This window comes from Sander vitreus, chromosome 1, assembly GCF_031162955.1.
Source record: "Sander vitreus isolate 19-12246 chromosome 1, sanVit1, whole genome shotgun sequence".
Taxonomy (NCBI): Eukaryota; Metazoa; Chordata; class Actinopteri; order Perciformes; family Percidae; genus Sander; species Sander vitreus.
This window is the reverse complement of record NC_135855.1, coordinates 12,645,725-12,672,014: the sequence shown is the minus strand read 5'-3', so window position 1 is coordinate 12,672,014 and position 26,290 is coordinate 12,645,725. Positions and strand designations below refer to the sequence as shown.

Genomic DNA, 26,290 nt, shown 5'->3' with positions numbered 1-26,290 from the left:
TAAACATTGTATTAATAATTAAAGTTTAATTTCCTCAGTTCACCTTCCCTAGTGATGGTAAAATAGTAACAGACACATGTTTATCCTTTCATACCCAGACTGTGTGTCTGGTTTATCCCACCACTAGCTGCCACTAAACCACTAAACTCACCAACAAGTTCAGATGACAGTTTAGCAAGTGACTCTGAAAAGCTGACATAATTCATCGCTCGTTCCTTCATTCCTGAATACTTTCCGACATTCCTTGTTCCGACATTCCAGGGTGAGAATTGTAAAAACAGTTCTCACCCTGGCCCTGGTCTTTGATTTGCTGTCCTAAGGGGAGATGCTACAGGTCCATCACAACACGGACCACCAGACTAATGAACAGACCGTTTCTGGTCGCACATTTAGTTTTTCCGGTATCGTGATATAGGTCAATTCTGCACGCACCTCATTACAACCCATAATTACGTTTCCTGTAGTAATTATCTACGGTGGCCGACATGGGCAAACGCCCTGCAACTTAAGAAAAGACATGCAAATAGACAAAACACAAGCAAATTAAGAAAACATCTTCATTAATTTGACAACACATGTGCAGCATTCAGCAAACGCTCTGCAAATACACACAACACAACCAAATACATAAACGCGCTGCAAATAAAAAACGATGCAAAACGAAAAGCACACAAACCCCAAAAACAAATGCAACAAAAACACTCAGCATCCAGATTACACAACGGAAGTTCTCCAGATCTCTAGAGGGAGCAGCTAAGTGGAACAGCTGGATTTTCGAGATCGAGAGAGAGAGAGAGAGAGAGAGAGAGAGAGAGAGAGAGAGAGATCATAGACTGTAAATATTAAGTCTATGTTTGAGATATGTTTTCTCTTGTTTGGTGGGTGTGTCTCGGCTCAGGTCACAGGTGATACTCAACCAGCAGAGACGTCTGTAAACTCGTGGTGATAAAACATTTAAAACTGCATCAGCGTTTAACGTTGACGTTTGTTTAAGCCATATTACATGACAGGGTTTAATTTTGAGGTCCGAAAGGCGCATTACTGAAGTGTAGGCCTCCTCAAGTGTAATATTGTGATTATACAACAACGGTTACCAGCAAAATAGGTGATCAATCTGTATTCATATTGTGGAGCAATTCGCTCTTGAAATACAAAAAACAAAAAACAGACAGGATTTCTAGTCCCTCCCTGTTTAGTAAACCAGCCGAATTACCGTGGGATTTATCAAACTGAATAAATCCCGCTCGCACATATAAACACAAAACTGCTTTGCTAACTCCATCGTGTTGTAAGTTGGACAACTGCTGAAAAAGTTATTATATTCATTAGCATGATTGTCGTACTGTTTAGTTCAAAAACATCCAAAACACCAAAGTAAGAAGACATAGGGACCAGACGCAAGCTTTTATTTTGAAAAGTCGAAGCTCGGGGACGGCACCAGCCGGGAGGGCATGAGACGGGAGCATAGACTGTATATATATATATATATATATATATACACACATTTAATATACAGTCTATGGACGGGAGGCATGAGACGGGATTTCTCCAGGCTGCAGCCATACCTGACTCTAATAAAAAGGCAGAGCACTCTCTCCCCGTGGGGTTAAAAATCAAGCTGTTCCACTTAGCTGCTCCCTCTAGAGGTCTGGAGAACTTCCGTTGTGTAATCTGGATGCAGCATTTTTTTGTTGCATTTGTTTTCGGGGTTTGTGTGCACTTTTCTTTTTGCAGCGCGTTTATGTATTTGGTTGTGTTGTGATATTTGCAGTGTGTTTATGTATTTGGTTGTGTTATGTGTATTTGCAGCGCATTTATGTATTTGGTTTCGTTGTGTGTATTTGCAGCGCGTTTGCTGAATGCTGCGCATGTGTTGTCAAATGAATGAAGTTGTTTTTCTTTTTACATCGCTTCTTTTTTTGGGGTTTGTGTGCTTTTCTTTTTGCATCGTTTTTTATTTGCAGTGCGTTTATGCAAATGCACATGTGTTGTCAAATTAATGAAGATGTTTTCTTAAATTGCTTGTGTTTTGTCTATTTGCATGTGTTTTCTTAAGTTGCAGGGCGTTTGCCCCTGTCGGCCACCGTAATTATCCATAGACTGTTAATATTTACAGTCTATGTAATTATCGCGAGAGCAAATGAGGAAGCAAGGTGACAAAGTATAAGAGCGCCAAATTCCTTGTAAGAAGGCAGGTTGGAGTACTCAAAGGGTAAAACAAACACAGGACTCTTACTCAGGACTATGTGTTTAAACTGCGGCCATTACGTTAAAAAAAACAGTCAGAAGTGCAAACCAAGACAGCAATTCACCACAAGAGGACAGCAAATCACCACAATCGTGTTGTGGGGATTTGCTGTTGTGGATTGGGATTTGCCAGCCAGGGGCCTGTTTCACAAAAGCAGAATATATAAATCCAGGATAACTGATAAAGCGAGGCTTGACCTAGTCTAATCTGTGCATCCTGGCTTGGTGCGTTTCACGAAGGCCAAGCCAGGCTGAGGAGGAGCGGCTAGGTTGAGCCAGGATGAAGTAATTCAGATAGATGCGCGTCCACGGCTTTCCTCAAAAGACCGCGAGGTCAATCACAAATTTACTGATGCCAAAATGGAGAATACGCATTGTACATACTTTATACAGAGTGAGCAGCAGCTTCTTGTGGAAGTATGAGGATGTGAAACACTTTATTTGTATAAAAAGAAAAGAAACACGGCCGCTGTAATGAAACAGCGAGAGAAAGCGTGGCAGACGATCAAGGACCGACGGCGGAATTAGCCTAAATATAGACATTAACTGACCACTGCTCTGAATTAAAACCGTCATAATCATTTCATTCAAGGATTAGGCTACTAATCATTTGCACAAATTAATAGTTGTACTCTTAGCCTTAAAAGTAAGCAGAAGATAATTTTACTCAGGAAATTTACCATGAAGATCAATTTTCTAGGCCAGAATATGATGCATAAATATCACTTTCACTCTGTTCCTCCCTCTCTCTCATGGGCTAAAATATAAATGTCCTAAGTCATATTAACTTCTACTGCTCGCTTTTAATGCAAAGTGTACAACTGTTCATTTTTGCAAATAACAAGTGACTCATTGAATGGTTTCAGTTAAGAGCAGTAGTTCATAAATGTATAATATACTATCATTCAGTCTGTCCGCTAGCCTATTATCTGCCACGCTTGTTCTCGCGTTTCTTTTATTTTTTATTTTTTTATAGAGGACGAGTTTCCTTCTCTACATATTATATGCCTTGCTCCCTTGTATATATGGACATAGAAAATAAAGACACTGAAGAAATTGGACTCTAAAATCTAGAAACTATAAAGATAATTAAGTGATAAATCCCATGCACACTGTAAACATGAATGGAACAGAGTATATTCATCAGTTATTTCCCCCCCAGCAAAATATAAGGTCAAAAACCATTGAGGTGTCCTCTCCCTGTTGTTACATGAATGTACAGTTGCCTACATCACTAGATAGTTACTGGTCCAGTAAACTAAGACTATAATTTGGGAGGATTGTACAATTAGGATATGTTCTTTAAATTGTACAGTCCTCCCAAATTATAGTCCCAGTTTACTGGACCAGTAACTATCTAGTAAGAATGCCAAATACAATGCACATGGAAGCTGAACAAACATGATCCTTATTGTTAAAGAATTTCAAAATAATTTTAATAATTCAAGGTGCATTGGTCAACTATATAAATATACATCACTGTATGTATTGACCTTAGTAACAGACTTCATTTAAAACACATTTGAAATTGTATCAGCCTTTTCTAATTATCTCAACAACTGCCACAATATAGCCTATTCATCAAACTTCTAACAACAATATGAACAGCAGTCTTCATACAGCAATATAACAGTAACAATGACTGTCACATGAATAATTATAAAAAAAAAATAATGGTCACAACTTTAAATAATAACAGTACTTAAATGAACAGCAATATGCACCTATTTTAATCCAGGCTGATAACAATAGGGTAAAACCACTGCTGGGTGATCAGAAAAGGCTCCAGGATTAATAAATCCTGGCTGTTAGCCTGGTCAGGAGCAGGCTAGCTGTTAGCCTGGCTGTTAGCCCGGCTTAATCCCTTATCTTGTTTTTGTGAAACAGGCACCGGGTCTCACAGAATTCCGTGAAATGATCACAAACTGTTAACACCACATTACGTGGTGGTGGCACGGAATGTGTGAAAATTCCGTGTGGACACCACGGAAAACAATGGCAATGTAAAGTGAATGAGAAGATGATGTAGCATTAAGAGTGACTACGGTAGCAAGTAGTATGAAAGGCCGAAAATCTGCATAGGGAGGTTGGTTGGGGTGGTGGATGGGTCAAACAACACAGGACTTTCACCCAGGGGACCGGGGATCATGTCCGGTGTGTCACGTTTCCTAAACCCAACTGTCGCTTTCTTCTTTTACTAAACCCAAACATCCCGTTGTCCCATGTCCCGCGTGTCATGGAAACGTAAGCCCAGCCATGACTTTTTCCTTAACTTAAGCGGCCGTGTTCATTTCACGGAATTCTTCGTGGGCCCATCACGGAATTTTTGGCGGTTCCGTGAAACTGCCACAGATTTTGAGTTAAGGGGCCGTGTTCATTTCACGGAATTCTGTGAGATCAGGTTGGATTTGCTGTCGTGATTTGCACTTCAGGGCCACCGTAGAAACCTGCCACGCAGGTCCACTGAGATCCGCGTTGTTTAGCGTCTACGGCAGATCTCGGCAGACCTCGGCTGCTGGCACCACGGAGGAAAGCCAAACACCATTCATCTTAACACACTGCTCACACAACAGAGCTGGATTAAAATTGGAAAACTATCCCTTTAAGTACAGTATAGAATATTACAACATTAAATCCTTAAAACAATGAATGATGTTCATTGGAGGAAATTTACATGGAAGAATATGATTAGACTTTTTATTACACCGAAAATAAAACAAAAACAGAAGGATTTGCCAAATTTGGGATGATGTTGGAGCACTCAAGTGGATCACTTCCACATCTTCTGGGATTGTCCAACTATCCGACCTTATTGGACTGAAACAGTTGAAAAGATTAACTTAATAATGGGCTTTGACATTAAACATGATTTCTGTACAATACAGTATATCTTGGTAATCTCCCATCCATAATCAATTCTAGTGATAGGTGCTTGATAAAAATTATGTTGGCAGCTAGTAAAAAAGTTGTAACTAGAAAATGGCTAATTAAAGAGCCCCCAACCAAAGGGGAATGGATTGGAATCATAAAAGAAATACATAATATGGAAAAACTAACTTTCTCCCTGAAACTACAAATGGACAAATGTAATAATTACTGGAGGAAATGGATAGCCCAGTTCAATACAGTAGTGCCTTGACATGAGAGCACATAATTAGGAACAATATGGATACATGTGTACGTAAGAAATTGTGGCTGTATTTACATGCAAATGTAGTAGTCTATGTAAATATGTGGATATGTACAACTGGACAAATGTTTGTATATGGGGTTATGTATATGTTTGTTTGTGTGTATATAATACGGTGGCCGACAGGGGCAAATGCACTGCAACTTAATGAAATACACAGAGAGAGAGAGAGCCGGGGCACGTTCAATCTCAGAACGTTGTGCACCGTTGTGAAATGGTGTGCAACTGCTTTGAGATCATACATTTTAAATAAGTCAATGTTTGAGATATGTTTTCTCTCGTTTGGTGGGTGTGTCTCGGCTCAGGTCACAGGTGATACTCAATCAGCAGAGACGTGTCTGTAAACTCGTGGTAATAAAAAGGCAGAGCGCTCTCTCTCTCTCCCCGTGGGGTCGAAAATCAAGCTGTTCCATGAGGCCTGGAGAACTTCCGTTGTGTAATATGCAGCGTTTTTTTGTTGTTGTTGCATTTGTTTTCGGGGATTGTGTGCTTTTCTTTTTCTTAATTTGCTTGTGTTTTGTTTATTTGCGTGTGTTTCATTAAGTTGCAGTGCGTTTGCCCCTGTCGGCCACCATAATATATGCATATACGGTAAATACTAAGAGCAGAAGTTTGAGGAAAAAAATAAATAAAAAATCTGAGTCTTTGGATTGCAATAGCCCCCCCTACTGTGTTTGCCATCAGCAAACAGATCTTGGACTTAAAGCTTTGACTTTTGATTCCTGTTCTGTTCTTTTGTTTGTTTGCCTGTGCCATTAACCTTTTTTCTTTTTCTTTTTTCCTGTATTTTATAACATTTAATGCAGTTAAAAAAAGAGTATAAAAAAAACAAAACGCTGCATGATGTTACACAATGTGGTGGCTGTTAGGAGTAATTTCTACTTCTACTGCCACAAAACAAACCAGCTTCATGCTAACATCAGCAGCATTTCTTTGCCTTGATACACAGGTTTACAAAACACTTTATTTCTGTTTTCTTCTGTACACAATGAGTGCAGGTAGGCGTAGAGCCATTCTTTTCTGACACCCACATCCAAACTCTTTGCATCTGCAGTTTGGCTCCAAGCATGGTGCACAGCATAATTACATTTCACCGTGTCGTGTTACACAACTACAGACATCAATTGGCTCATCCACTAACACATGTCTGAATAACAATAGGTTGGCTCATATGCTTTTCATGGTTACTTTCATGTAAAATCCCCTTGTTGAATTGATATATTAATAACATCTTTTAGTTAACAGCTTTAATTAGCGCTAAATCATATTGTACAAAGGTATTAAGTCACCACATTCAACTAACGGTGACCCAGGTGTGACTCATTCATTGTTCACTCTCGGGCTTTGTGGATTCATATTATTCATTCATGATGGTTAATGTGTGAGTTAATGTTTTAAATTCATTGTTAATTTACAATATTAGTCGTTTGGTAACAATGTCAGGAAGTTTTATAAGCCTCACAGCTCTCCACACATTGTTACCCTGCGATATTAGTGCAGTCTGACCTGTGTGTAAGTGGTGTGACTCCTGTGAGGGAAATGTCAGTCTGACCATTTCTTCGTTATTTATTGGTCCAAAGCCATACATTTCCTCAACTATTAAAGGAGTTGCCATGAAATATGGCACAAATATTTATGATCTTCAATGGTGGAAGAAGTATTCGGATAATATAAAAAGTACATAAGTAATAGCATAAAATATGTTTTATTTATCATATTTTATATGATTAAGCCATTGTTTTTTTAAAAAGATTGGGCATTTTAGGCCTTTATTTTCATAGGACAGATGAAGACATAAAAGGGTAGAGAGGGTCAGAATGACATACAGCAAAGGGCCGCAGGTCGGAGTCAAAACCGCGGTCGCTGCGTTGAGAAGTAAACCTCTCTATATGGGCGCGTGCTCTACCAGATGAGCTACCCATGCGCGTTACGCCATTGTTTTTTTATGCATTAGTGTTAGTGTTACTTAAATGAAGCATATTTATACTTTTACTGATCATATTTTAAATGGAAACTCTTTACTCTGAAAAGTTACTAGTAACTTTTTTTAATGAACCTTAATTTATAAAGGCCATCTCGTTGAGATACGGGATCTCATTCTCAAAAGAGACCTGGTCAGGCACAACAGCAATACAACACAAAGTCACAGACAGGCAGGACGTTCATACAAAGGATTAGTGCAAAAGAGCCAAGTGGTAGTTAAAACTAGAAGAACAAGAGCAGACCTCCACAGAAGTGCTCAATAGATTTCGTTTTTTGTATTAAGATTATTTTTTGGGCATTTTTGGCCTTTAATTGATAGGACAGCTGCAGATAGGAGAGAGAGTGAGAAGACATGCAGCAAAAGGCCGCAGGTCAGATTTGAACCCTGGGCAGCTGCGGTAAGGACTGACCCTTGGTTCATGGAGCACTTGCTCTACCAGATGAGCTACAAGGGTGCCCCGCTATCTGTATTTCTTAAACGTAATTTTAAAATCCTGCTGGACAGCTTCAGTTCCTGCTGTAGTTTGTTCTAGGTTGATGGGGCAGAGTAGGGTAAGGCCTTTTTACCAAATTCTGCCTGGACTGTGGGGGATGGAGAGATTAATGAAGCCCTCAATTTCTTTAGAAGATGATCAATATGGAATTGAAATTGAAAGAAAGACTCTCAAACAAAGTTTAAAAAAAAAAGAAAAGAAAACAGACTTTCATCAATTGTGATTCCTAAGTATTTGTAGGCAGTCAAAGTTTCAACTACAGCTGTTAAATAAATGTAGTGTAGTAAACATGTGGTGGAGTAAAAGTATAAAGTAGCTTAAATTGACACACTGAAGTAACGTACAAGTACTTGAGTAATCGTACTTTGTTACTTTCCACCACTGATGGTAAATCTAATGTCAACACGAGGTAAAAACTTTTTTTTTTTACATAACAAATCAAATGAATTACATTGTATGTGTTAAAATTAACATTATAACCCAGGATCGTATAGTCTGTCTATGTCTCTTTTCAGGTATCACTTATTATGTTTTGCTCTCAGGTCAGTTTTGAAAAGGATATCTTGATGTTAATGAGACTACATCATTAAAGAAAGTTAAATCTATTAGTATGTTACACAACTACATGCTAAATGCATGCTATGCAGCCATTCCATTGCTATGCCAACTGTACTCAGCAGTATCTTTCTGTGACACAGAATAAACCCAGCAGTTCAGACTTCTTGTTGTCAACAATGTCACATTTTCCTTCAGGGAAACGCAGTCAAGGTCACACCTTTGGTCCTGAATGCAAATTCACTTCTGGTTCTGTTGTCACTTTGCATCACATTTATATCTAAATATTTATAGGTTTTACAATTATTTATTTAACATAGAAAAAAACATTGTTACTAAAAACCATTGGGTTTTGAAGATAGTGAGAGACCTACAAAATACGTTGTTATTCCAAAACAATTCTTCTTTATATAAAACATTTTATTATATTATAAAAAAATATAATATAATTATTTCCACTAGAATGCTTTTACATAATTTATTTGTTTTCTGATCTTGCGTTTTCCTTATTTATTTTTTTTAGCAATTGATGCTTGTTTCTTGATGCATCTATTTTTGTTTTATTGTCGATACATTTCTATTTTGTCAGTGAAGTGAATCTTAAATCCCTGTAGAGTCGGCTCGGTTGGGTTAAACGTTTTTATTTCCCATCAGAGCTGTTGTTATTCATCTTCATGGCTCAGATTCCTCAATGATCTCAAGTGTCATGCTGTTGTAAAAATGTTTTTTTCAGCCGGCTCATGTGCCTCACACACAGCTGTTTTTGGAAACTGACATCTTGACGACACCTGAGCCTGGCAAATTCATGGCATACTATTCATGGCCAGAAAATGGCAGGAACTGGTGTGCAACTTTTGAAGGTGGTTCTTCATGTGATTTGATAGCATGTAGCTGTTTAATTCCTGGAGAAAAGATGTTTTCAAGGAGCGATTTTAGCTTTAACAGCACTTTAACAATGTCAAAAAACTGTGCCTTTCATTTCTGGATTAATTTAGGTAAGTAGTAGGGCTGTCAATCGATTTAAATATTTTAATCAAGATTAATTGCATGATTGTCAATAGTTAAAGGTCCAATATGTAATATATTTACTGTAATAAATCCAAAAATGACCCCAATGCGTCATAAGAAATTAAGGAAACATGCTAAGTTGAAATACTATCTTTTCTGACAACAATTCTAATGTCAGTATTTTCTCCTTTTGAAATTTCCGTTCCGTGACGGAATTTCTGTCGGAATCGTGTTTTGGCCCGTGGGTTGTTATCAACTGCCTAGTTTGACAGCCAGGCCGGGTTGCCAGATATACCTGTAAAAACGTAAACCTGGCGCTACAGCTGTAACGTTAGTACAGCCTTGAAAGCAGCAAACAAACAGGATCAATGGAGATAGATTCTACCCGACCTAAAAAAAATAGCATGTTTCTAGCAGTTGCGTGACCAGAGACGTTACAAACCCTGGGTAAATATTGGAGATGTATTTGAAAAATGGAGACAGCTTAGAGCCCAAAAGGACGCAGAGTTGGCTAATTTCTTCCTGAACAGGTAAGCATTAGCTTCAGACTAATTTATCACGGCTACAAGGGACGGGCATTTTATGTCATTTCAACATTTGTGTACTCACATTGAATTATATAGCTAGAGTACCCAAGTTGGTTACTTGCAAAAACAATTGAGACACAGCCAGTAAAGTGATTCCGACTGGTCCTGGCTAACACCGCCATGCTAACCCTACTAACGTTACTGGAGGACCAGGCAAGTGGGCAACGGCTGTTTACAACATGTAGCCTGTTCAGCGGCCATAGCCGACAACAGTGAGTTATTTTAAGCCAAGAGAGGGGGGCTGTAAATCGGAAAGAAAGGACCGTGAGTTTGCAGTATGTTTATCAATTGTTGCCGTAATTCTAAGCCAATAAGGTGTGTTCAGTCGGGTGAAAAAGATGGCAAGGTAGTGTTATTTTTACCATCGGGTGGAGAGGACAGCGAGGTTGTTGTGTTTTTAGCGGTTCCTACCGTACTTCTAAGCCGAAAAAGTATGCCTGTCAGTTGGTTACAGAGCTCCGCGTGAGCACAGGCTTTTATGACTGTCAATATAGCCAGCATCTAACATTAGCTACTCCGCTGTGCTGTGGAGTAATGTCTGGCTATGTGAGACAAGCGTCTAGCAACATTGTTGTGGATGCTGTGGTCTCAGCCTGGAAAACCAACGTGAACTTCGAGTCACATTTTTTTAAATCTGTTCAAAATGTACTTTAAAAGAGATATTTTTCAAGTTTTTAATGCTCTTAACATGGGATCAGACAAATATGCTTGCTTTATGCAAATGTTTATTATTATTGCAACAATTTGAAACAATGACATACAGGAATACTGTCTAGAATATTCTCTAGAGTAACCTCAAAGGTACTGTATGTTGTAAAAATGAAATAAAAGAAGTAAACAAAATAATAAGTATATAAATTAATAAATTATAAAAAATTATATTATATGGACACGCTATGTACACACGTTATGTTCAAAGGCTCCACTTTACAATTGTAAAGGTTAACTTTTTAAGCAGCTCAACACAAAACAGGTCGTGCTAACGTGCAGTCGTTGGTAGCGAGGCAAATTATTTCAAGCAGACCCTCATCCTCTACAATGTTAATTGGCCTGCATGCCACCCATTTAGCTATCACTGTTCAAAGTTTGTTGCTTGTAAGGAGGTTTAACAAACTCTGAGTCTAACCCTGAACTCTGAGTTGATTTACCCTGAGATGGGAAACGCTGAGTTTTCAGTTCCAGAACAGCTGATTTGAGTTGGTTCAATCAACTCAGAGTAGGTTCACTCAGAGTTAAGCACGTGCACCACCACTATAAAAAGGCTGGAAATGAATGGAGCCATGATACTACAATTCACCATGGCAACAACCACAAACAAACTGGTCGGCGGAAATACGTAGGTAGGTACGTGGAGACACGAACCTACGGCAGACTCTAGGCTATAGCCTGACGTGCACCTCTCGAAAAATGTAACTACACGTCGCGGCGACGCACGTCACACTGCCGTGTCTTGGTAGCGGTGCATTTCCCCCGACTCATTTCCTGGTTCTCCTTCTCCATAAACAACATGAAATCAAGGAGAGGGTTAACTTTTCCTGCTACAGATTTCCCACCGTGGTCAGAAAGCACAGGGGAGACACTTTGTTTCTCTCACTATGACTCTAGTCGTATCTCGCTCCGAAAATAATTGCCATCACTCTCTCACTCACTCTACCACACACTCCCTACACACACAGATGCTGGCCCTGCTATTTTCTTAAAGAGATCGACGCACACACCAACGTACAAGTATAAACTTCAGGCTAATGCGAAAGATCTGCATGGCGCCTCCGCAGAACCATAAATCTCGCTTTAAAAGGAATTTGCGTTAACTTGTTATTATCGCCCTAATTTTGACAGCCCTAGTAATTAGTGTTGTATTGCCAGTACAATAACATGTGGTGTCATAGACCAAGGATGACTAACATTGGATTTAATTTAGGGGGGGGGGGGGTTATCGTTTATTTGATAGTGACAGTGGATAGACAGGAAAGGTGGGAGAGAGATGGGGGAGGGACTCAGCCTGCATGGGGCGCACGCTCTTACTGGGTGAGCTAGAGGCCGCCCCAAATAAATTCACTTTGGAGACCTTGCCAAAGTGCCAAATGAAAGCATTGAGTTGTGATCAAGAGAAAATTTGAAGACCTTTTGCATTGCTGTAAACTTTACCATCATTATTGCACATAATGGGCACTTTGTTAAATCATGACCCTCTAACTTTGATTTAGAGGCTTGCAATAATGTCAAAGGAGAAAACAGGATGCCCTAAGACAGGCATGATGATTTTAATTTTCCCAAAAATAGCATCCCGTTAAAAGCGTGAACTAAAATGATAGTGGTTGCATAAGCTAAAATTCTAGCAGGCAAACAGCTCTAAATAATTTCCCAGTCTTGTGGAAAGCCATTCTCATTTCATATTCTTGTATTGCTGCTCTGTGTGCACTGCAGTTATCCTTGTAGCCTGTTTTGTCATTTAGTGGACTCGTATTGCAGAGTTAAACAAGGGAAAGCAAGCTAGACTCCTACCCGTTTAAGACTGCACGGAGACCAGAGTGCAGCACAGCACACTTAGGTGTATCCGATTGAGCAAGTCAGTCTAATTACATCCTTTTTTCACATCACAGCAAAATAACTTTAATATCTGCTTCTATATATAAACCTTCATTCTTAACAGAGATGAATTTCATCTGGTTGTGCATCATGTTTCCTTTCTGCAGCCAAAACACTTTTTTTCCCCCTCCTTCTGGGTATTTGTACATGCTGAGGACATCAAAGCTACCGCCACCCGCGGGGTGCCACTGCAAGTTTACTTTGTATGTGTGTAGGTTTGTGTGTGTGTTGTGTGTGTGTTGTGTGTGTGTGTGTGTGTGTGTGTGTATTTTAATCTGGGGTAGAGATATGTTGTGTGTGACGGTGGATATGTTAGATTAGGAGATTACATGACTGATTAGCAGTAAGGTGTTTTGCTTTGTGGAGACACAGTATGCTAATGACAATTTACTTACTTATGGAGCATGTATTTATAAACACGCTCAATATTGGGGACATATCTTTGTTAACATTTGTAAAGAAAACAGGATTTTAGCTGCTCCTTTAAAACCTTTATTGGTAAAACTTCAGCTACAGACACTTTGCTGGATCGTGGATAAGCTGGGATGTGGGTCTATATCCATCTGTTTGTATGCACATTTCCAATTTGGGTATAAATACAACTAGATGGAAATGTAGGAAATGTGAAAAACTCAGCTGAGGGGGAACAGTTGGTGTATTGATAAAACAAAAAGTGCCAATAAAGTACAATGAAAATAGTCTTAGCGAATAAATCATGACATAAATATGAAGCTTCTGCTCTACTGAAGAGAGAAAAATTGTGGCATGAGGAGGAAACCTGTAACCTTCCTCTAATTAATGCATGAAACAAACGTAGTGTCATATTTGTGTTTCACTGTTTCCGCATTGTTTTCCACATTTCAAGGTTTGACTGTAGCTCTTTTAAGTATTTCATCTTGCTGTGCCCACTTCTTTTGTAATGCTTAAGTGTGGATGGAACCATGCATTAATTGGCTTTTTCTCGTGCCGATATTTTAGTTGATACTGCTGGAATTTGGATGGAAACCTAGTTAATGAGAACCATTTTTTGGCCAGTATTGTGGTGTTTACTCATAGGCTAAATGAAATGATCAAAAAATATGGTGGTTGGTCCTTTTTGCTTGTTGATCTGCATGCAACCCATGCCATGTTTGTGTACGCTGTGGATATCTTAAAGTCCAACATTTTTCTCATCATTTTGATATTGCCTCATGTCCAGTAACCTTTTTTAGGGAGAAAACACCATTAGCCCAACTGTCCATGTGCATTCTCTCTTCAACAATGTCAGTAAGTCACACTCACTCTCTCACACGGTCTGGCAGAAATATATGCAGGAGACAAAACAGAAATCCATTAAATACTTGAGGCAGCCATGTACAAAGTCAGCACCTTTGCAGCTTTGAAACGTCCCTGTGGATGTGTAAAGCCACTGACCCAGATGGCCACCAGGTTGTGGAGAGGATGCAGTTATTTTGTGAGATTGTCAGCAGCAGTGTACGATCCCCAGTATTTCAAACAGAGACAGACTTTATAGGGGAGTTGTTTGTAGTGTGAAAATCTGTGCCAAGACAGTGTGGCAACATGGATGCTGTATAACCCAAGTCCAAGTCCAGAGGGAGAAAGGGAGAGTGGAACATGACTGAAGCCAGGCGTGCAGAGAGCAGCCTGGGTTGTGTGCAAGAACAACCTCTGCATGTGGAATGAGTTCCAGGCAGGAGGCAGAGAGGAGAGGAGGAGGATGCACTAGCGCAAGTGCAGCAGGCTTCTGAGCACTGGTATGTTAACAACACACCAGGTTTTGTGTGTGTCTGTGTGTATGTATATTGTGTGTGTGTCTGTGTGTGTGTGTGTGTGTGTGTGTGTGTGTGTGTGTGTGTGTGTGTGCGTGCGTGCATGTGTGAGTGTTATCTAGTAGATGGTAGGGCATGATTGGCGTGTGCATGAGGGAAGATGGGGCTGCGAGACACTGATTGGTTGTGCTCCCTCGTAGGGTGTGGCCAGAATATGAATGACTGTTCCTGCATTTCGCGCTGCCAGGTTTTAGTGACAGTCACCGAGGAGGGATGGGGTGTTTGAGATTGTGTGTGCAAAAGAGAGAGCATTGGCGCTTTTGACAGAAGGGAGGAAAGAAAAGGGGAGGGGGGGGGGGGACAGAGAGAGGAAGAGAACAGGAGCTTTTGAAGAGAAAGAGGGAGGGAGCTTCAGGCAGCGAGACTGGACTACCGCTCAAACACTGCAGTCTTTCTTTTGCTTCACTAAGGGAAGTGTCTTTATCGTCTCCCTGCCTGTTTCTCCTTCTTGCTTGTTCTTCTCTCGCTGCTTGGCCATGACCCCGGTGGACACCTTGATCTCCTTGCCCACCTAGAGAAGAGGAGAGAAATGCTGTAGCGGAGGAAGGAGAGAAGAGAAGAGAAGAGAAGAGAAGAGAAGAGAAGAGAAGAGGGGACACCGCACACTTTGCCTCACTGATGAGATTCTGGAAAATTAATTAACCGCCGTCAGCACAGAGAGGGGAGCGCACAGAGGGGCTCAGTGTGAGGTGCAGGAAGATAATAATAGGGAGTTGAAGAGGGTGAATTGCCAAATGTTAGAAGAACTGGCTGTGGAGGAGAGGCAGAGTAAACCCTAGACACTTTTCAGAGACAAAAAGGATAAGTTAGGGCAGATGCAAAAGAAGCGAGGGGAAAATTGGGATACTAATTCAAGAAGCCAAATAATGGACCAATCACATGCATTCTCCTTTTATGCTTATTTTTAACCTTCTTCTCACTTTCATAACACCATCCTTCCCTCTCATCTCACGTTTTTTTTTCCCCGCATGTCAGCAAAAGCACATCGACGGCCACAACCACATGCTGAACACTCAGCCACGACTTAGAACCTAGCGTAGCATTTCATTCAGTGGACCTTACTGAGTAAAAGAAGTTTCAGAATCAGGCAATCAGGGGCAGCCATTACCTCCCACCTGAAAGCAGCTGCTTAGAAATGTCTCATGAGACCAGGTAGGACATTTCTGGAGCTTTTCGCCAGCCCAAAGCAGCCGGAGAGGTCGAGTCGATGCCCTCCAGTCGTTTGCCTGATTGAACTGTTAGGAGATGAAACCTGCAAACCAGCTTATCTCTCAGAGCATGACACCTGTGTTTGAGCGATTACAGAGAGGGAAACAGGGACGTGCAGATGTGTTTGTGTGTGTTGGGATTATGTCCTAAATACACAGAATTACACAGGTGTTGCGCCAGGATTATGCAAAGTCTCCTGCTGAATATAGTAACTATAGGATTAAAGGGAGGAACTCAAGTCAAGTGAATGGCAGCACTTTATCTTTTACAAATTAAGCCAGATCAAGTGTAATCGCACCCGCGGTAAAAAATAAATCAGCCATTCCAGGGTTTGATAGGGGTTAGGGTTAACTATTTTTAGGTAAACTTGGGATAGGTCGAAAACAATAACAAAATCCATCACTCAGCGCCAAGTGGAATAACTTCTGCTCCCTTGTTGTGGACTTTGCTCAGACCTGAAGTACACAGAGTGACTATTACAGACTCTGATAGGCTTATTCAGCTTCCATAATGAGACGCTCGAGCACAGACGAGACTCCATACCGGCGCAGTCCGTCTCTGGACAGCAAACCCGACACGCCGCCGTTCACTTCTGGGTTTCACCGCTTCAGTGGGGAGTTTGAGTATAAGCGGCCGCCGTTTGCGTTCGGCTTCCACACGACAAAAGAGCCGCAGGCGTCCAAGGGGCGCTACGCCCAGGGGAAGAAGTATGTGGTGTTTTACCTGGACCTCTCCTTCATATTCCTCCTAGAACTGCGGCGCTGCAGGATGGCCGAGGGTTGCATGATGGCCCTGCGATATGGAATGGTCTTCTTCAACCTCCTTTTCTGGGTGAGTAAATTCTTTTATCTCTGAGTGTGTGTGTGTGTGTGTGTGTGTGTGTGTGTGAGTGAGAGAGAGAGAGAGAGGTTTGGGGGATGTTTGTTTAGCAGAAAGTGGTGTTCTGCTTTCTTGACTTTTGCATTTTTTGTATCTCTGTTACTCATATTTGTCTTATCTCGTTTGAGGAAGCTCTGTTATGTGTGTCTGTGCAACCAAAATGAAGTGAGAGGAGTGAGTAGGGGGGTGACTGTGAGAAAGAGACAGATCATGCATTTAGATCATGTGTACAAAGCCCACCGTGTGGGTGAGTCAAGCTTTTTCTGTTCCCTATACAGTACACAAAGTGTGGGTGTACACTGCATTGTTTGCTGTGTTAAGCTTTGGCATATTTAGGGCTTGTATTATGTGTACAGTAGTTAATCACAGCGTTACCGTTGTGCTGTAATTCTTCGCCCATACCGCTGCTTAGCCTGAACAACAGCGCTTCTCAGCCCATCAAAGCATCTGCTGTCAAACTGTTGGCTGATCGTATCTGTTCGCCGTGGGAAAATTTGAGCCTCAGTGTCTGTCTGACTCTGTCAATCGCACTCCGATAGCCCCACAACAGATCACTTTCATTTCCACTGTGAAGCCTGTCATATTCCACAGCCGAGCTTCACATTTAAAGATCTCGATCTCTGCTTCATCCGTGGGTTTTTTTTTGCCACAGACTCTCTTTTCTGAAATCCATTGCAATTGAAGGGATGCTGGCCCCTCTGGTTACGATTACTTTGATATGTCATACTTGAGTTCTTATTGGTAATGGAATGAGATGAGGCCTTGAACGCTGAAATGCAATCTAGCTACAATCTCCCTCTGGGAATGAGTGACCTCCTCACCTCTACATCTTGTGTGTGTGTGTGTGTGTGTGTGTTGCTGCCGCTTAGGATAAATAATGACCACATAGCCACGCCAAGCTTCACCTCCTGAGAAGCCATGTTAGCATCAATCATGTTATGATCCTCCAGGTAAACGCAGGAGCTCTTCCAACATAAAGCCCATCTTTGAAAATAATGCATCTGAGTCATAGTAGCAGCTGAAGGCTGATGTCAGACCTCAATGTTGCCACCATTTCAACAACAATTTAAAAGCTGTTATATATATATATATATATATATATATATATATATATATATATATATATATATATATACGAGACGTGTCTGGGTCTGTGCGAACACGTCTCATTCAAAATCTAGACTTTTAAGGGGGTGACTTCATTTGGTTTTAAATGTGACCTCAATATTCTGTGGCTGGGATGACAGCTCTTGGGCCAGACAGAATCCAAATATGTTTGATTTCAACTTTACTTTCAGATTGACACAGAAAATGATCATGTGTAAAAAGGAGGAGCGCAGTACAGTAGGGGCTCTAGTCAACACCTTTCGCTCATAAAGATTATTTATATGAATGCGAGTTCTACCTCCTCCAGTTCAACTCTTAATACATTCTCACATAGTTTCTAAGGAGATCTTATTTAAAATAACACTTAATCAACACTTAAAGATGCAGTAGGTAATAGTTATTAAACTAACTTTCTATCATATTTGTTGAAACTGACCCTATGTTCCAGTAGAACTACATGAAGCAGGTCATTAAAAAAAAAAAAATACGGCCGGATTTTCTTCCTCATTCTCCCTTGTGGGGGGAGGGGCTTAGGAGAACGTTTGGGCTTTAGCAGAAATGGGGGGGGGGGGCTGAGAAGTTGTCGATGTTCAAATTCTTTGGCTAAATCCTGGATCTTCACAATCCTACCTACAGCACCTTTAAAAGTAGACATGCCATAACATTCTTAAAATATATTCTTGTGATAATATCCTGTAGAGTCATGTAAATAGCAACTTCTACACTATGCAGGTTTTTAAATAAACAGGATTTTATTATTGGCCTTATTATGAGTTGTTTTTTTAATGAATGTGATTTTATAAGATTCAGAAAGTGAGTGGTTGGAGTTCATCACAACAGTCTTGTAGTTGGCCTTGGTATTCATTTGTTTTCTTTCACATATATAAAAAGATCCCATAAAAAAATGGCCAGAAAAGTGTATAGTTGTTCAGTCAATTAGGAGGCTATTCTATTCTATTCTTTTCTATTTATTTCATGCATTGCTGAAACAGAAGGTCGCGTGAAAATAAACCTGGCGCATATCTTTAGCGCAGCGGAGAGCCGCTTCACGCATGCTTCTGGGACGCTGGTGGAATATCAAGCATTGACTTGAATGGCAGCGATTGCTCGAGGGGCCCGTGGCGTCTCCGGAACGCAGTGCAGACGCGCCTGGTGGAAAATACCGGTAACTGTAAAGTAATCTGAATTACGTTTTTAGTCCAAAATAATGCATTATCACACAATCTCAAATGTACTGTGTTTTTCTGTAGAGTGAAGTGAACAACATGGTTTTAATTGATGATTAAAAATTGAAGAGTTAAGTTGAAAAGGTGGATGAAGTTTTGCTTACAGTCAGTAAACGGGTTCATGACACAGGAGCAAGAAGTGTCTGGGACAAAGTGTCTGCACATGTTGGTGTCTAATTTGCTCTCAAGGCAACAACATGAGGTCAAGGAGTCAAACTGTGACGGGTAAGTGGGAAGCGTTGTTATGATTGAGGTCAAAGCTGCTGGTCTGCAGCGACTGAAGGAGCCGGGATGACAGTATCTACTGGAGCGGGCTTGCCGTTTTCCTGCAGGACATCGAGTTGAATCTATATCAAAACTTTAAAACAACTTTCCAAACATGAGCTTTAAATCACCTCTCAAAACTTACATTTTGAATGTCATGCTCTTGTAGTTAAATGTTTTATGTCTGTTTATTTTCCATGTCTGTTTTTTTCATTTCTTGTACTGAGTTATACTGTATTTATGATGATACAATTGTTTGAAACACTTTTAAGGTAAGGCTCATTGTTCCATTGTTTTCTCTTTCTCTTTTAAGCAATGTTTCCTTAGAGCAACATCATGTAAGAAGTGTTATTTTTTGCAGTTTGGTGCACGTTATTGAAATTCACTTTAAAATATTGTCCTGAAATATAGACCCCCTGCAGTTTCATAATGTTATTCACTTATAAACTGCTGTTGTAAATATAAACAGCTGTACACGTGCATTTGTCATGATAATATTACAAAAACAAGCAAGTTGACAACTTTGCTAATGGCCTTTTTACAGTCGCCGCAGCCGACCTGTCGCGCGCCAATGTGACGTCAAAATGACGTAGATCTCGCTGCCGCCCCACTCTATTTTTTTTCAGCGGCCTGCGACAAAGCGGAAACAGGAAGCATGGACGAGTTCGAGGGTAACCGGATGACAGGATTCTCAGAGTGACTGCAAGTCTCTCTTGTAAACTTACTGGGTTAAGATGAGTTCTTTTATGGTGAATGAAAGGCTTCATCCGACGAAGTAGGTCATCGAATCAAATCGAAACATTGACGTCAATGCTGCTGCCAGTTCTGCCGTTATTTACCTTTTTCTTCTTCTTCTTCTAGTCCGTAGAAAAAGCAAAGTCGGTAGCCTTTCCTCATTAGCGCCACCTCTGTTCAGGAGAAGACTGCAACTAGCGTCACGACCACCACACGCAAGTATAAATAGTTACGGCGCTCCCGTGACGTCACACTGGTGCGAGACAGGTCGGCTGCGGTGGGTATACCGCACGTTTAACACAGCCAAACATCAAGCGAAAGCAACAGCACAAGACATAGCAAGCCAGTTAATATTACTTACTAGTCTAACAGCAAGATGGCAAGCTTGGTGTCTGTCTTGCAGCCTTTAATTTCTCGAAGCTCTCACCAACATTTGCTATCGATAAAATGGTGAGAAAACACAAATTAAGTGTTTATTATGCTTCGGTGTTTCTCTAAGTCATTTAAAAAAAGGAACAGAAAAACTGCAGTGTGTTTGCGCTGCAAATCGTATTTCTGAAATCTGTTATTCCGCAGGATTTTTTTTTATTTTTAAACCATCAAAATAGCAGGCAGTAGTGTTATTATATTATTCAGAGTCTCTTTCTGTCAGAACAAACGTGGAACATAACCATTACTCTTAGTCTTAATTTCGATTTAATGCTTTCATGTCATGAAAAGGTGCATCAACTCAAGATTGTCATGGAAACAAGTCTTTTTTGAAGCACTGCATTTAAAGACATCACAAGGTTTGTGCACAAGTGTGTGTGTGTGTGTGTGTGTGTGTGTGTGTGTGTGTGTTTACATACTATATGTCACACACTTTAGGTGCTAATAGACTCAAAGTGTAATCCACTGACTCTTCACTCACTCTGGGCTACAGTCAGTTAATTCCCATTACCAAATAAGCTCAGGACTCTGACCTTGTACATTAATATCTGTGTGGGTGAGAGCAGCATGGGTGTACCAGACAAAGTGTCAAAAAATAAAATACAAATGTAAATACAAATAGAGAGACAGATTTCTGCGCTCCAGGACAAATGCTTATTATCCCCCTAAATGTAGCAGCAATGACTCTACCATAAAATCGCAAGAGTGGGCAAGTAAAAAATATGGAACGATGCACAGCACTAATCGTCTTCAGCGGAAAGCACCACAGAGCTGCAAAAAGTGCCCCACAGCTACAAAATACCAAAATAAAACTCTCATTTACAGCCACTTTTTAATTGATCTTGTTAGCACAAACGTGGCTTTTCCACACCAAGAGGATGGATGAAACCCATGCAGCAGCAAGTGAGCCTGGGACAGAAAGAGATAGAAAAAGAGCAGGCAGAAGGAAGAGAGTGAAGCCTCTGAAGTTGTGTTTACTTGTCATCGTAATGTAGGTCAGAGCCCAATGGAGGATCCATAGATTGCCAGAGTTGTGAATAGGGTTGCTTCTGTCTCCACCGATTTAGCCAGATCAATAGAAATGGTCTTTCTACTGATTTGAGATCTGTCAGCCCCGCCCCGCCCAGCCCCTGCCTTCACACAGTCCATTGATTTTGCAGCAGGACCGGGAGGGACGTGCACAGCATGAGTGGTCCAGATAATGGGCCTGCAGTTTGCTTTTGCTGAGTTTGGCATGTCTGTGCACAAAGCTCACAGGCAACATTGTCACACCCACATTCGATTGGGACACTTCTGGAAATGGGGAAAAGTAGGGACACTGGAGATGTCTTCGTTTTCTGTATTATTATGTTTAGAGATGATGGCATATGTTTTTTGTGTCTAAACACCATGAGCAGTTTTATCAGGTCTGGCAGATCTGTCATGTTAGTGCGGTAGGTGCTGGGATGTGAAGTTAGCGCTGAATAAATTACAATATTCACAAATAAATATATCATAAATACACCAAAGGTTATTATAGGAGCCTGTCTGACAGATTTTGTGGAAAATATCCTTTAATAAAGCTCTCCAGGGTGTTTTTATTGGCTCAGAAAGAGGCTTAGGTGGTGCCTCAGTGAGGCTGCTCTGGCTTTATCATCGCTGCCAGTTTAATACTCAAACCCCTTTGATTCCAGCTTTCAGCTTTTATAGACACCAGATTTTGGCATTGCCATAACACTGACCTACTTCAAGCATTCTTTAGCTTTTTAGAATCCAATTTTCTTCATGTTTCCATGGTTATGAAAAGCAACAGCTACATAAATTTGTTAGTATGAAGTCATAACTTTATTTGTTCCCACCAGTAATATTTATAAGGGCTCTGTAAACAGTTTTATTTTCTTATGAAAGAATTCGCACAATTTGTTAATTCTGCGATACATTTATCCTTTGACCTCTGTACATTGGTATAGTAGCCGAAAATACATTCTCCAACTGATTACTTCAACGTATAAAGACCAAACTTGGGTCGATGTTGTGCTTTCCCTCTGTATCCTAAAAACACGTAGGCTATAAATCAAATAAAAGCAGTGAAATAAGTCCATACATTTCAGATACATTTACTTTTGTTTTCATCTTTTAATGAAGCTATAGGCTACATGGGTTTTCATTCTATGATGTTGTTTAAAATATTGATGTCATGGCATCCAGGGTAGCCCCTTGATACCAGAAAGTATGTCAGTAACTGGATTCCACTCAGTTAATAAACCTGACACAAAGCCAATCTCATGTCTGTTTGGCAGCTCTGCATTGTGTTGTTTTTCTCCTGCATTTTTGCCCTGGACACTCCTACATTACTTTAAATGTTTGCAGACTCTTTTTTCAATATAGTATTGATGCTACTGATAACATGACTTGTGCCCTTTGTGGGCTGCCAACTTACATCACATCTAATTGCCCTCTAAAAAAACCCTTCTTTTTAAATGCTTTTCCATTTCCACGTTATTGAAATTCACTTTAAAATATTGTCCTGAGGCGATTTTTATAATGATAAAACCCCCTGTGCTTCTGTCACTGACGCTTATTCAAATTGGCAAACATAATAAACATAATAATACTACTTCGTCGGCTGAAGCCTAATAAAGGTACATGCCACAATAAAAGTAAGAAATATATTCTGTTAGAGAATGGTTAGGACCGTGGGCATGTAGCATGGTACCAGATGTCTGAATCCCAACACACATCTTCCAACATTTGTTCAGTGGTTCAAAAGAGGTCTGACGTGCTCATTGAAGACTGTTTCTGCCAGTTAGAGAAACAATGGGCCAATCAGAGCTTAGTAGGCAGGTTTAAGAATGACAAAAAAAAACCAACAACTCTGGATGAGATAGAAACATGTGCAAGGAAAAAAAAAAAAAATGAAAGCATATGACTGCTAACAGACTTCAATGGAGGCCAAACAAAAGACAGTAAAAAAGGTTATATATTTTTGGGACCATAGAAAGTCTAGAAACATGAGAACAATATACAATTGATATAGCTTTTTGGGTTAACTATTCCTTGAATCAATGTACACAACTTTCAAATCAACAGTGATGTGTTAAAGTGAACTGCTTATAAGAACCACTACTGCAACTTTTATGTCAAGTGAAAATGACATTGGCGGGACAGATGCAGTATGTCACACTACAGATTTGGTTAGGGCAAAACTATATATATAAAAGAAATTGGAACAAGCTTTGAAGAGTTTACTATACTAACCATACTTCAGTCAGAGTCAGGCTAGCTGTTTCATCCCCTTCCCAGGCTTTATGCTAAGCTAAAAGGCTGCTTGCTGTAGAGACTGTACAGACATGAGAGTTGTATCAATTTCCTCATCCAACTCTCAACAAGATTTTCCAAATGTTGAAGTATTCATCTGAATGTAAACAGCCTTACACTAATGTTTACAACTATTCTGTAGAACCATATTTCCGCCACTCTTCACATAATGTGCTCCATAGCAGTACAATGTTTTTGTGTTTGTTCATTGAATCGCCAGTCTGAGAAGACTCATTGTCAGCTACACTTGTGAATGAAGAGCTCTCGTTCCTCTCCAACACTTTTCCAGATTAGCCCGGGGACAGAGTGGAAGTACTCAGTGAGGGATGTGCTCACTATTTTGTCAGTATTCTGACAGTGAATTATTTCCTCCGCTGCATCAGTCCGGCATGACTAAAGTGAGGCTGCTCGGTTTACAGTGCAGGGATGGCCTCGTCTTCTCATGGCAACAAAGAACATCTCTTAAAACAGAAATATAATATAAAATATATTGTACTGCATTTAGAGAAAAGCCAAATGCATTATTATTATTTTAGAAAATCCTTGCCTTACAGCAAAAGGTCTCTGCCAGCGTGTTAAAATTAATAAGTACTTAGTAATCACAATTGACAGCTAGTCATGAAAAATTTAAAATATTTTAAATTTTAAATAAATACAGAGTGCACCTAAGGGCTAGATGTGTCAAAGCGATGTGCAGCACTGTGTAAAAACAGCATGTAGCTACACTGTTATGACAGCTTATTATTCTACTGTAGAGGTGGCTCGTTTCTCTTTTTCAGTTCACTATGAAAGAGTTAAAGGAACACGCTGACTTAATGGGACTTTAGCTTGTTCACCGTGTCCCCCAGAGTTAGATAAGTCCATACATACCCTTCTCATCTCCGTGCGTGTTGTAACTCTGACACACCCACCGCTAGACTAGCTTAGTTCAGATCCTGGAGGTAACCGGCTCCATCTAGCCTACCGCTCCCAATAAGTGACAAAATAAGGCCAACATTTTCCTATTAACATGTTGTGATTTGTATAGTCACAGCGTGTACAAATAACAAGGTCACATGAGACACAGACATCTTCTAACCGTATACATACTGGGAACTATATTCTCAGAAGGCGAAGCACTGCTACTTCTGCTACTTGGGCGGAGTGATTTGCTCGCAACACCTGAGAAGCCCCGTGGTGAGGAGCAGGGAGTTCGCGCAGAGTTGGTGTAATAATCACTCCCAAGTAGCAGTGCTTCGCCTTCTGAGAATAGTTCCCAGTATGTACACGGTTAGAAGATGGCTGTGTCTCATGTGACCTTGTTATTTGTACACGCTGTGACTATACAAAAAAAACATGTAAATAGGAAAATGTTGGTGTTATTTTTATTATTTTATTGGGAGCAGTAGGCTAGATGGAGCCGGTTACCTCCAGGATCTGTGCTAAGCTAGGCTAGCGGTGTGTGCGTCAGACAGAGTTACGACACGCACGGAGATGAGAAGGGTATGTATGGACTTATCTAACTCTGGGGGATACGGGGAATAAGCTAAAGTCCCAATAAGTCGGTGTTTTCCTTTAAGATACATGAGCGTCAGCCAGTACATAGATTTGAACACTCATCCATTTAAGTGATTTACTTAGAGTCAAGTGCTGCCCATCAGTATAATCCCACCAAAGCTTTGTTTTACTCAGCTGACTATGTGTAGCCGCTTTTGAGGCAGTAATGAAAGTTGAATGAAAGGGGCTTCCACGGAAAACCCGGCATGGGAAATTTAAACTGTGCAGACGATGTTGTGTAGGACAGAGATGTATCTATAATGTACATATGGAGAGGTTTTACGTGTTAGTATACAGCAGTGGGCTGTGAAGAGACCTCTGTCGGTCTGTCTCACTACAGATGGAGGCAGTGAGCTCCAACACCCCACCAACGCAGCTGACGTAGGTAGGGGAAAAAAGCAACTTGATACACCTAACTGACAGTGTGGTGTCATGAAAGGAGCTTTAGTTTAGGGTGCAGCGGAGTCCCAAGTGGAATGCATAAACAGCCAAGTGACACTGATCAGAGCCGAGCGCATCCTGCTGCGGCTGTGGAGGAGATGCTAAAGGGGCCTAGCAGGAACAAATCATCTTGTTCTGCGATGCAAATAAAAACAAAGCCAGTGTTAATTATCAATAGCTCTCAAGGCATGGTGGGACCCTCACTTGTTTTGAAGTACAATCAAAAATAAGCCCCCTTTTACTGCTTCATGTGTGATTATTTCTAAGGACGTGTATTCTCAATGAGGCATTTTCAGGAACAAGATGGAGCGGGCAGCTACAAGTCATTCACGTCTAAGAACAGGCTGCTGTGTATAAGTAATATCAGTTTTACGAGAGACAGAATTTCTTTCTGATAGGTGGTTGTGATGCTCCCATGCACTTGGTAATCTTTTCCACTCCTATTGATTTTCTCTTTCCTCTCCGTGGTCTCTTTTACCCATGTGGAGAAGCTGCGATGCTGTGCTCCCCATACTGTTATGAAATAGTTTTGGTTGTAGGGCTTATTCAGTGTAAGATTGGGAAAGGCAGGTCACACTTTTATATAGATTGTTTCACGCATGAGGAAATCACAATGTGCTTCACATAAAAACATTTAAAATGCATAAGAATTGGCAGATAGGTTCTAATAGAGGAAAAGAAGAAA

General features: G+C 40.5%; 1 protein-coding gene across 4 annotated transcripts in view; it reads left to right on the top strand.

Annotated features, from left to right (window-relative positions):
- tspan4a (tetraspanin 4a) overlaps positions 1-26,290 on the top strand; it is a 169,144-nt gene that overhangs the window by 20,496 nt on the left and 122,358 nt on the right. For 2 of the 4 annotated variants that reach the window (XM_078256871.1, XM_078256881.1), the window contains exon 2: positions 16,443-16,522. In XM_078256871.1, the coding sequence (XP_078112997.1) occupies positions 16,460-16,522 (63 nt within the window). In that variant the 5' untranslated portion in view covers positions 16,443-16,459. Of the gene's footprint in view, positions 1-16,201; positions 16,523-26,290 lie in introns of those variants that run through there. The other 2 variants (XM_078256863.1, XM_078256854.1) reach the window with 1 other exon arrangement.